General features: G+C 41.3%; 2 protein-coding genes across 6 annotated transcripts in view; one reads left to right on the top strand and one right to left on the bottom strand.

Annotated features, from left to right (window-relative positions):
- Positions 1-12,795, top strand: part of DNAH1 (dynein axonemal heavy chain 1) — a 173,835-nt gene that overhangs the window by 81,430 nt on the left and 79,610 nt on the right. For all 5 annotated transcript variants that reach the window (XR_014545436.1, XM_083603182.1, XM_083603179.1 and 2 more), the window contains 8 exons: positions 934-1,164; positions 2,283-2,479; positions 3,999-4,134; positions 5,411-5,619; positions 6,322-6,493; positions 6,804-6,995; positions 8,994-9,104; positions 10,177-10,362. Coding sequence is in view for 4 of the 5 variants with exons in the window: in XM_083603182.1 (XP_083459308.1) it covers positions 934-1,164; positions 2,283-2,479; positions 3,999-4,134; positions 5,411-5,619; positions 6,322-6,493; positions 6,804-6,995; positions 8,994-9,104; positions 10,177-10,362 (1,434 nt within the window). In the remaining variant the exon portion in view is untranslated. The remainder of the gene's footprint in view (positions 1-933; positions 1,165-2,282; positions 2,480-3,998; positions 4,135-5,410; positions 5,620-6,321; positions 6,494-6,803; positions 6,996-8,993; positions 9,105-10,176; positions 10,363-12,795) is intronic.
- Positions 11,777-12,795, bottom strand: part of LOC310758135 (HAUS augmin-like complex subunit 3) — a 4,588-nt gene continuing 3,569 nt past the window's right edge. The window contains exons 3-4 of the mRNA XM_083604068.1: positions 12,736-12,739; positions 11,777-12,603 (exon numbers count right to left, since the gene is read on the bottom strand). Of these exons, the coding sequence (XP_083460194.1) occupies positions 12,388-12,603; positions 12,736-12,739 (220 nt within the window). The 3' untranslated portion in view covers positions 11,777-12,387. The remainder of the gene's footprint in view (positions 12,604-12,735; positions 12,740-12,795) is intronic.

The raw sequence follows: 12,795 nt of genomic DNA on the forward strand, positions 1-12,795 counted from the left end.
CACTAAGTGCAAGCAATAAGGCACAATCTAGGCCTGATTGTGGGGATCTGGGGCAAAATATTGGGGTTGCTTTTTTCTCTCTTGTTGGCAGCAGCAAGTGTATCACACCTCTTTCATTCACTCATAGTCCCCCTACCTCAGGAGAACTTTATTCTGCAGTATCCATGGTAGAGCTTTACCGCAAACCCAGTACAATCGAGCTTGGGTGTCCATGAGTCCCTCATATATCTAGCAATAAAATCTGAGTGCATGGATTTATCCGCAGAACTCCACCTCCCAGTTTCCTCAAGTTTTGGCCAGCCATTCTTACAGTGCAATCCTAAGTGGGGTGTGGGTGGAGATGTGTGGCAGACTTTCCTTTTTTTCCCCTTTCCTTGAGTGGATCTTTATCTTTTAAAAAACAAAGAAACAAACCACTCCTTGATTCCAGTAGAAGGAGAATTAGTTATACCAGGTCTAGACTGGCATAGGAGAGGGACCCAATTCTGGGACCTCTCTGAAGAACAGAGGGGCCTGTGATCTAGCAGATCCAAGGCTACCCCTTCTGTGCACCAGAACACTCTATTTCAAAGCCTGACGCTGACTAATTGTAGCAGAAACTCTACCGGCACCAGAGCCAAACCCACAGAGCTTTTTGGAGACGTAGGAGGGGTCTCCATGGCGGCATATCCTCTGCTAGCAAAACTTGTCTGTGTTATGGACATACACCCATTGTCCTCTAAACCCCTCCAATCAGCAGATCTGGGGTTTACATTTGCTCTGGTAGTTTAAAAACGTTTTCTTATAAATCTGGTTGGGAAAGGGTTGTTTTTCACACCGTAGGGTCAGTGTCTTAGGGGGAAGAATCAACGTGGAACAAGAAATAACATTCTTTGGGGTTGTGTGAGTAATAACGAAAGGTTGTTTAAGGTTGTCACTGGAATTATTTGCCAGAATAAAGCGGACCTTCTGAGGCTGTGGTATCATGAGAGTTGCCGTGTGTTTCGTGACCGTCTGGTTAATGAGGAGGACCGAACTTGGTTTGATGACTTGATGAAGAGCGTGATGTCTGAATGGGATACCACCTTTGAGGAAGTTGTTCCTTATGAGCCTCTTCTCTATGGGGATTTCATGAACCCAGGTTCTGATGTGAAGCTTTATGAATTAATTGCCGAAAGAGAGAAGGTAGGATTCATAAGATGCTTCTCCATTTTTGTACTTCTTCCATCTTTCATTCCTTTGTGCACAACATATAATATGGGTGCAGTTAATAAAAGCATTGGGTGTCCAGAGTTGAGTTTCTAGAATATACTTTATGCATGGCAAGCCTATACTAGAAGTGATTATGATTTTCAGAGGAAAGAAACAACAACAAGGTTGTACAAGGATAGACTGAGCACTAGAAGCATGCTGAGAATGATAGATGAACATGGATGGAAGAGGATAGAACAGACCTAGATAATGCTGTTTCCTCTGACTGCCCCCTGTGTTCAGGCAAGTAATAAAGAACAGTTGGGAATCTGCTATGCAGATGACTTTAGCACAGTACTTGGGCTTGGAAAATGCAATAAACTAGGAAGAGGAACAAGTTTAATGTTCATAGTACTGCAGCGGATGCCATTAAAATCTGTACAGGTGACCTTTGCAGGTAATTATCCTTCCTGTAGAACTCCCAACTGGAAGGATATTGTGCATACTGAGAAAATGTTAATTAAGCAAAGGGTAAAAAATATAACGATTTTAATAAGGAGCAGTGTACTTTGCATTCACTGCCATGTAGTCAAGGATAATAATAACAGTATGTCTTCTTTCATGATCACTAAGTGAATTATAGATAATTAATCCAGCCTCTTAGGTAGGCAGATGTTCATCACACCCATTGCCCAGATAGATAAAATGTGGATGAGGGATTAGATAACTTAACCATGTCCATGCTATGACACAATAGCTAAACTCAAATTGATACTCTGAAATCCTTGCAAGTGTGTTGCTCTAATCCTATTGAACTTGGCTATGATTTACAGTGAACATTATTTAAATAGTTAATTTTATCTGTGAAAGATTTTGGTTGGGGAGTTAAAGAAAGGCTGCTTGCTCCTCTTTTTTGATGGGTGTACATCCTAGATCATCTATTTTCATTTTCACTGAGTAGGCTTTCTAAGACAGTGGGTATTTTTTTCACCCCTGTCTTCCCTTATTGACAGGATCTGATGGGCATAGAGGTGGATGGTCCATTGATGGCCTTCTCAGAGAGGCATGCTTAGTTCCTGCTCCTATTCTTCTTCCTCTCTTTTTGACTATAGCTTATGCACGTGATTGAGGAGTACATGGAGGAATACAATCAGATCAATACTACCAAGATGAAGCTAGTTCTTTTCATGGACGCTATGCAACACATTTGCCGAATCACCCGTATTCTGCGCCAGGCACTGGGCAATGCTCTTCTCTTGGGTGTTGGTGGCAGTGGAAGGCAATCTCTCACCAAATTAGCATCTCACATGTAAGATATGAATGATATTAAAGGTTTCTGAGCCAGTGGATAGTGACAGAATGATCAGAAAAGCAGTGAGTTTGGGTTTGGGTTTTTTAGGATTTATGTTCTTCATTTCTACTTCTGAGTTCAGTTTGCTCACATCATATGAAGAAAGCTTGACACTGTTCACATCATTTTCCAGCTGTACAGAAAGTAACCATAGTGAAGAAACTGGGATTTTCCTTGCCTTCCCACCCAATGTACGTGAATGCCTCCAGGTCCACCTCGCATCCACTTTATAACACTGGAATATGGTCTTTGGGCCTATGCACATAGAGCCTAATGGACACAGGCCTAATCTGTGTAACCATTGCCTCTCAAAATGGGAAAGAAATTGCTCAGATTCTGGCAATATGCATTAGACTTCCGCCACATAGGCCCTATATTCTTACTCGACTACAAGTGATCACCAAAGAAGAAGAATATTATTATTTATTAAAAGTTATACCCTGCTTTTCATATCTGGGTCTCAGCTTACAAAAATTAAAATATAAATGCTTAGAGAAGCTTTGGTATGCCCCTCACTAATTACCTTCTGGTAGGAATGGTTTCACTGGTTGAAGGTCATCAGCCTCACCCTAGTTTCTCAGCTGCTTTGGTTAAGTAGTTTTTTTCTAGTTCTGCTGTAAAAATTGTTAGATTCTTATCTTAGGGTCACTCTCGTTGTTTTAATTTGCCCTTCACCCTAAAGGTCCAGGGTAGGTTACAACAATTGTTAGAGAAGTAGATGTTTGTTTTCTCTCTTTGTGTTTTTGTGTCTTGGTCAACTGACCTGTTTGAGTATGGCAAGGATGCAAACTGGATTCTGCAAGCTGCCTATTTCCCTCAAATTCTTTTTCCTGCCTTTGACCACAAGGTGGCCCCGTAACTCTCACAGATTACCTTCTTCCAGTGATACAGAACTACCACTCAGTTAGCAACCAACAGTTCTTTCTGTGTCTTTCTCCCTTGTATATGTATTAGCATCATAGCTGTCAACTTACAGATTTGAAAATAAGGGACCAGCAGCCAAAATAAAGGACCAACAGCCTCACCTGTTCCAGGCACTCCAGTCTTCCTGTCCTCCTGCAGTCTGGTCAAACTCATGCTGGTAGCTTCGAGAACACTGTCCAACCAACTTTGTAACCAGAGGTTCAACTGAATAGAATCTGAATCACATGCACCACAAGGCCTTTGCAGCCTCAACTTAAGATGGCTCCCCGGCCTGGCTTTGCACTGCAAAGTTTGCAGCAGCACGTGCAACAAAATGGCGTCCAGCATTCAAAAAACCCCTCAGCTTGCATTAACTAGCCACACACAAGGCATGCAAGCTCCACCCCCCCAGTCGTTCTTAGACTTCTTATTGGGTGAGCAACACAGCCAAGCAACACAGTTGGAGCGGGACATGGCGCTGGAATAAGGGACTGTCCCTTCAAATAAGGGACACTTGACAGCTATGATTAGCATATTGTAGCCCATGCCCTGATTATAATCATTTCCTTTTTAGAGCTGATTATGAATGTTTTCAAATAGAACTTTCCAAGAACTATGGGATATCTGACTGGAGAGAAGACCTCAAAAAGATCATGCTGAAAGCTGGTCTGCAAAACTTATCCATTACCTTTCTGTTTACAGATACGCAGGTAATTGAAGCTGTTGGGAATGAAATTTCTTCTTGTGCTGGATAGCTAAACCTTTAAATGAAAGTTGCTCAGATTTGTACCAATTTTGTCACTCACATCTATTGTTTTATTTTCCCAACTAGTCTTAGCTTAGCAAGTTTACTTGAAAAACTGAACTTCTATGTTTTGAGAAAAACTGTGCTGTACCTGATACCTGAATGACATTGCTCTTGGTGGTACTAAGAACTCTTAACTGTTAAGGAGTTAGATTACTAAACATGTTGGCCAAATTTTACACACATGGGTGCCAACAGGTAAGAATCACAAATATAAATTACACTGATATTTGAGTACCCTGCAAACCAAAAATTGCATAGTGCCTCTGCGGCTTATCCAGATGATCTGTGGTTAGATATGTTGCAGTGCAATCCTGTGGAATAATCCCATTTACACAACTTGTTGAAGGACGACAACCATACTACTAGGTAGTTGTGTACTGCAGTCAACTATATCATACAGGCTCTCTGATGATGATGATGATGATGATGATAATAATAATAATAATAATAATAATAATAATAATAAAAAGCAGGTGGCTTACACAATGGTGTGGCACTGTGCATAAGGGAAGGAATATCAGTTTCATGCACTGGGTCATGCACTCAGCATTTAAAACATTGAAAACATTGCTAATAATGAGCAAAATAACACATTAGAATGCATAGAATGGCATAAGTATTGGGTGGAGGAAAGGGAGAAAATTCTCATTACAAGCAATATCTAATAGGTGTCAATGCCTTCTAGTAGCAATAAGTGTACCATTGGAGGGGAATTTGCATTTTCCCAGGTACAAAATACAGCCCAACTAGTATTGGAGAGATGTAATGTCTCTAAAACAGATGTTTAGGGTTGATGGATGGTAAGTGGATTGCAAGTAATATATAGGAAGTGCATATTTATTGTCTTAAGAATGAAATGCCTAGAAAAGTGATCAGAGTTTAGGACTGGATCCAAAAGATGGGTCTCAAATGTTAGTCTAATTTCTGAATTACTACTTCACATTAACAAAGTAGGGGTTTCACACTGTTCTCTCTCTAATGCAGATCTCATCCCATCAGTTAGGCTATTTCTCATTATTTACACAACCAGTGTTCTCACTGTGACTTACATTTCAGTGATTTTCAATAGGAAAATCTAAGTCACGAAGACGAGATCTTTAGTGGGTAAGTAGATGAGGTTAAAATGAAAGGCACAACATTATTACTGCCGATAGAAGCCTTTTAATTTTTTTCTTTAGATTAAAAGCGAGTCCTTTCTTGAGGATATCAACAACCTGCTGAATTCAGGAGACATACCCAACCTGTATGCCCTGGATGAACAGGACCAGATTATGACCACTATGAAACCGTTAGTGCAGGACCAGGGGCTTCAGCCTACCAAGGCCAACCTGATGGCTGCGTACACAGGGAGAGTACGCAGCAATATCCACACAGTTCTATGCATGAGGTATGAGCTAGCCTAGTCCATTGGGCTAAATGGTGAAGGGGGTCTCTCCAAGCTCCCAGGAGCTTTCTTTACTATCAGTGGTGATCCATGCTACAGGGGGCTGGAATATAGCAGGAATGGGGAGCCTGTGATCCTTCAGATGTTGTTGTTTTTTTTCTTCACTCCTATTTTCCTTACCCTTGAGGTTTGATGTGACTTTTTCAATTATATTTCGGCTAATAGTCTTATAGCTGTGCTATAAATCTTCAAAATAAATATCACTGCATTTTGAACGCTGTATCCAAAGGAGCCATGAAGTTGTGTTGCCCACAATTCTTAGACAGATCAAAGTGTTCACTTACAAAGCATAGTGCCTACTCCTTCAGGAATAACGACACATACCATAGTTACAGCCTTTAGTTCCAATACACATGCAGAAGAGATCTGTAGGGCACCTAATTTGAATGTCAACATTTGGGATGATTGCCTTGTGGAAACATTAATGAGTATAAAGGCTTTGCTGGTGAGGTGGGAATTCTCCATCCCCAGTGGTTTAGTGTAATATATTAGTATAAATTTTAATTGTGGTTTTCTGAATGTGCCTAGCATGGCCTTTGCTGTTAAAAGAATTCCCTGCAGTACATCCCAACTAGAGATATTTGACTTAGTTGAAGTCTATTCTAATAAGGTTTTCTCGTTCTTTACTGCTTCCTCGTTCTCCAGTCCTATTGGAGAGGTATTCCGAGCACGGCTCAGACAGTTCCCATCTCTGGTGAACTGCTGTACCATTGACTGGTTTAATGAGTGGCCTGCAGAAGCCCTGGAGTCTGTTGCTGCTTCCTTTTTCAATGAGATCCCAGATACTGATGCCACCCCTGAAATTATACAGGGAATGGTAAGTGACCTCTCTTAAACATGCTCACAACCTCTGATTTTACATATGTGCAGGGAGAAACATGAAAAAGAGAGCAGCTATCTAATAATTGAATGTTTTGTTATTAGAATTCATATCGTATGAGTCCCTGCTAGTGTTTCGAATAGCTGTCGCTTCTCCAATTGGTCCCTGTGTTTCAAGGAAATACTCATTTCATAAATGTTAGCATTACACATTTTGTGCATCTTGCATGTAGCACATTTCATAGTCATTCTCTGCCTTCTTTCTGTTGAGAAACCTCTTTCCAACATCTGTTTCCTCCCCCTTATAGATTGAGATGTGTGTAGAAATCCATCAGAGCGTAGCGCTTAAGTGCAAGGTGTATCTGGCAGAATTGGCAAGGCATAATTATGTCACTCCCAAAAGCTACCTGGAGTTGCTCGGCATCTTCACCACCTTGATAGGTGCAAAAAAGCAGGAGCTCAAAGTTGCCAAAACCAGGATGAAGAGTGGACTGGACAAGGTGAGTTGCTTCAGTCTTGGGGTTCTATCACATATGTTGAAGACCAATTTCTCCTTTTCAGCAAAGCACATCATGAAAGGTTCCCTCCACCACCACACACTAATAAGTTTGGAATATCAGCTTGGGCCTGATGTATAGTGTGTCACTGTGCTGATTACTTGCAAAAGCATTGTCATTGCTTGTGAAAGTCAATGTTTGGAAGCCTCCTGTAGAGAAACTATCAACATTAGGTAAAAAGTGGTCTGGGATAATGGGAGTTGTAGTTCTGTAACATCTGGAGGGCCGCAGGCTCCCCATCTCTGAGATGCATAGTATTCAAGTCTTGATGGTAATCTACCAAATAGCTGTTCAAACTGACAGAGTTACTAATTCGTGCTAAGAAGACAGTGATATATACATGCAAGTTTCCAGCTTTTATGTACAGGGCAATAACATCCAAAGTGGTTAGTTTATGATAAGTCATTTAGTGGACATTCCTTTCAAACCTGTTGGTCCATAAGGGTTTGAAATTCCAACAGAAACGTGTTGATTGGCTGAAGGGAATATTACACCAGGCTCAGGTCTGTAGGAAGGTCAGTCTTCAGTAAGTTCAGTGAGGGAATTCAGAAGGAAGCCTAGAGAGAGAACCCGAAGCTGCCCCAGCTGGCAGCTGATGAAGAGTGAGAGGTCAACCTGGAAGGCTCTAGATGCTCAACACAGAGGGTGCCTGTATGACTATAACTGGAATAACAGCATGCATCACATTAAACACTACCAAAATAAGACTAAAGAATAATTTAACATGTAAAAATATAAATCTGAAAAACACCCAGAATAAAATCCAGCAGAATAAAATATCTGAAAAACACTCAGAATAAAATTCAGCATGCAGCCTTCGTATTTTAAGACAGTGATCAGATCAATTAACATGCATTTTCCAAAAAGCCTACAGACAGATATGTTTTTCTTGCCGACTGAAAACTGATTTGCCTAATTATATTTATTTATTTAAGGTAAATGCTATGTCACTGGTGTTAATTACCTTGAATCATTATACACCCAAATATCATTAGTGAAAGTCAATGTATCTGTATTTGGGTGTGAGCAAAGACTTGCCTTACCCAAAGTGGTGCCCTCTAGATATTGCTGAACCCTCAACTCCCATCAGCTTCTGCCAGCATGGCCAATGGTCAGGGATGCTGAGAGTTGAAAGGGATGCTGAGAGGGCACCAACTTGGGAAGGTTGGCATACACTCTTTTCTTCACTGTGTAAATGTGTAAGGCTATAAAAGAGAGAGAGAGGGAATGAAGATAAAGCCACATATATTGATGTTCTCTTTTCCTTTACTGAGTGCAGTTCACCCTGGTCTTATGTGAAACTGAGACTTTTAGTAGCACATTATACTTTATATTTAAAAAAACAAAACCCACAACCTGAAACAAGCTTCGGGCATATAGTGCTACTCTTAGGAAATGCTGCCAGTTTTCATGCAGAAAAATGGCAGCATGGAATAACAACAAAGAAAAAGCAATGGTAAAATAATGTTTTAAAAGATGGCTGAGCCAAGTAAAAGTTAAGCAATTTTAATACCATTGATTTTGGTGGTGGAATTGAGCACCTGCAGTGGCGTAGCGTGGGTTGTCAGCACTCGGGGCAAGGCAAGTAATTTGCGCCCCCTAACCCGTGGATTTGCGCCCCCTAACCCTAACCCCCAGATGTTGCGCCCGGTGCGGCCGGCCCCCCCTGCACCCCCCACGCTACGCCACTGAGCACCTGCGTAGAACTCTGACACTGAATTAACTGTGGCTTGGACTGGATTGTGCTCTAGAATTTGATTAATAGAAGAGACTTTCCAGTGGAGCCCAGAATAAATAACAGGTTCTCTTTTCAAGCAGCTTGAAGCTACTTCTGAGGTTTTTCCTTTACCATCTGTACTGTTTTCAGCATTGTAGCAACAGATTATTTTCCTCTTTGCTAGACACGTTCAATATGAGAATGACTTTCCCCTCCATTTCTAGCTTTTGCGAACGGCAGAAGATGTAGCAAAAATGCAGGAAGAACTAGAATTAGCACGCCCCCTGCTGGCTGAGGCTGCCCAAGACACACTGGTAACCATGGAACAGATACAGGTATGCAGCGGACCTTCAGACACTGTTGCAAAAGAGGCAGATGGTGCCTTGGTAAAACAAGAAGGGGAAAGAACCTGATCACTGGACTTTGTGCTGATACTTTGCCTTGTTAGCTTTAAGCTGGAGAAAGGGAGGCCAGTGTTGCATCTCTGCCTTGTTTTCACACAATACAAGTCCTACAATTAAAATACAGTGGTACCTCAGGTTACATATGCTTCAGGTTACATACGCTTCAGGTTACAGGTTCTGCTAACCCAGAAATAGTGCTTCAGGTTAAGAACTTTGCTTCAGGATGAGAACAGTAATTGTGCTCCGGTGGCATGACAGTATCAGGAGGCCCCATTAGCTAAAGTGGTGCTTCAGGTTAAGAACAGTTTCAGGTTAAGTACGGACCTCTGGAACGAATTAAGTACTTAACCCGAGGTACTACTGTAATGGGGCAACACATCTGCCACAAGGACAGAAAACGTTTGTTGTTCTTTACTGCAAAAGGGGGTGCCATCTGGTCAGCCATATCTGCTCCTGGCTCTTTTGAGAAAAGCATGCCCCTTGGGTGGTTGTTGTTGTTGTTGTGCTAGAATGTTTTTATGCTTTGGCAAACAATGAACTTATTAACACATCATGGTAAACCATAATTAATAGTTTATTGTGAATACACTAATCTTGCTTGCTTTTTTCCTTCCTGCAAGTAAGCAGGAGGAAAACAGACAAATCCCTGACTTAAAGTTTCATCTCAATTAGTGCTCATGGTTTGCTTCACTCCAAACAAACACTGATCTCTTGTCAACGTTTTCCTTTTGCTTAAAGTGGGCTTGGGGCTTTTTGGGGGGGGTGGGGTGGGGAGTGTAACAAGCCACAATCCTGTATTCAGATGTAATCCTAAAAGAACTGTTGTGGTTTGTCCCCCCCCCTCCGTGTGCTAGTGAGAGCTACCGTATGTATTTAGGGCTAGCCATTAACTATGGTTTACCATGGCAGGTAGACTGGGTCTCTGACTGATGCAGAAAAGGTGCTTCTAATCTAGCCAGTCCTGAAAGCATTCATGATTCCAAATACCTTTGTGCTGCTGCAGGTAGACACAGCTGTAGCAGAAGAAACACGGAATGCTGTGCAGGCAGAGGAAATGAAAGCCAAAGTCAAAGCTCAGACCGCTCAGGCTATTGCTGATGACGCACAGAAGGACCTGGCAGAAGCCCTGCCTGCCCTGGATGCTGCCCTTGCCAGCTTGAGGAACCTCAACAAAAATGATGTTACAGAGGTAACAGAGTTGAGAAAGAATAGCTTTTAACAATACTTTCAACAAGAACACTAGTTATACCGTCTGTGCTTTACCATGGATACAGGTTCAATAGTAACACCCCCTAAACACCCCACCCATTCTGATTTTCAAACTTTTTTTCCTTGTGAGTTGTAGCAGCTTACTCCTTTTGATGACTGTCCCTGAAGAGGAATAATCTAATCCTTTTCAGCCAAAGGTATGTAGTGCCTTTGGGTACTGCACACTGGCAGAGGGGTCATATCCAGTGTGCACGCTCTCTCACCCACATCCCAGCCATCACATACACAGACATGTAGATGCATATACACAGATCAAACATTGCCTCTCGCTCATCAAATGATAAATCTGATGAGGAGGGATGAAAAGCAGTCTGCACCTGCCGGAGAGGCTGAAACGATGGGTATCAGCATCCCTCTACCATCTTAACTCTTTGGACTCGAATGGTTTTATAGTAATGTTAGCATTTAGCTTCATTTCACTAGATGAGATGAGAAAGGGAAGTAAAAGCATAGTTCACATCACACAGCACAATCCTGTTTGTGTCATTTCAGAAGTTAGTCCTATTGAATTCAAAGGCCAACTCCCTTTTGAATAGATTATTGAGCCGCTGCAAAGCTTCCTAGCTGGGAAGAATATTGACAGCTGCTGAATACAAGCAGAAAATGAGTGCTACAGATCCTTGTCTCGTTTTCTGTTCACTGACATTTGAAGGTACATGCTGGGTTACTATCTACTATTATTTGGCACTTCCAGAAAATTTAGAAGGCCTATTGTCAATTATGTTCCCCCTGTTCAAGGACTGTTCCAAGAGTTGGGTTTATTTAGCCAGCTGTCAATTTGACTGATGTTGTAGTCAGTGCCTAGAGATGATCTTAAGAGTAGAGTCATATGGAGATTTTTTTAATGCTCTAGATGTGTATTTTTGCTACGCATGTGAAGACTTATTGTTAGTTGGTGCCCACCCCGGCAAGTAGCTCATCTGTATTGTCAGGTGGCAGCAGCAAGTCACCAAAAGCAATGTATAGGTGTATTCAGATATGTGCAATATCTTTTAGTATGTCTTAAATGCATAGTGGAAAATGCAGTTATATTGAGCTACTGGTGTATGAAAAGAGAGCCCCTCCATAACCTTACTTCAGAATTCTGGAAACAAAATTATATTGTAACTTATGATAAAATGTGTGGATCCTGTTGCCAATGAAATTATCTAAAAATAGGCTTCTATAATAAGGGATTATGACCAGTTTCCACTAGGCTTCTGCAATGCCTGTCACCATATCCTGTTTGAAAGGTAAAGGGAGAATGTGTTTCAATAATTATATTGCAACATCAGCATGTTTCTAGGCTAGTTGGTATAGCCCTTTGCCTAAACAAATAGTTAAAATTAAAGTGAACATTACTTTTATTAGCATATTTCAGTGAGTTGTTTTCAATATAAAACAAGCAACATGCCTGGTACACATTATATTTTCAACCATGGAGCTTCTTGTATTACCACAATTTAAGACAGCAAAAAATGGACCCTGACCATTAAACAAAACATTCTTGATTGTGCAGCCATGTTCTTCTTTCATCACAGTTTTTTGAATAACATCAGTAATTGAGATAGAAAAATAGGTAGACAATAAATATGCAGGCAAGCAGAAAAGGGCAGCGCCCCATCGTAGAAGTATGCACTGTAGCTTTTAGTTTTAACCAACATCTCAGCCCACCCATCCATCACTACTTCCATCACTTTACTCAGACTCTGAAGGGAAAAAACAGACTGTAGTTTAAGAGCCTTTTTTACCAAGTCATTGTAGGGAAGAAACACTGTATATGGAATTACCGGTAGGTCCAAATCTGTCTATTTTACAAAGAGAACATAGCAATGTAAGCTTTCATGAACAGGATTCTCCCTAAGGAGACTTTCCACTCAGTCTAGATGACGATAAGATGTGAGTACCTTCAAGCAAGCTGGAGACTATTTTCTACTGAACTACTCTCATGTGACTATACCGACACCTAAGAAAATGCCAGGGTCTGTTTCTCAGCATCTTGCACCAGCTCCTTCAGCTGTTCTGGGTTAGTGAAGAAATGCATGTAGAGGCTGCGCTCAGTTTGCTGAAAGTGACTCCGCAGGGATTTTTGCTTGGCCTTCACATCACTCAAGGTGTCCATTAGCATTTGGTAGAGTTTGGCTTGTGTGGTGTAAAGCTGCTCCAGAGGTTCTTCTAGTCCCTGTAGAAAACAGGTGTCAAAACAAATAGGGGTTCAGAAGCAGGAGCACATATTTCTCCAATTTTTCATCATTTAGAAGTTTCACAGGGAGGAAGTTTGCTACTTAAGGAGGACCAGGAGTCCCAAGAGTACAACACTTAATGGTGTAGCAAAAGCAAAGATCATTGTGTGCCGTTAATTTGGTCTATTCTT

This window comes from Podarcis filfolensis, assembly GCF_964270895.1.
Source record: "Podarcis filfolensis genome assembly, chromosome: 2".
In the NCBI taxonomy this organism is placed as follows: domain Eukaryota; kingdom Metazoa; phylum Chordata; class Lepidosauria; order Squamata; family Lacertidae; genus Podarcis; species Podarcis filfolensis.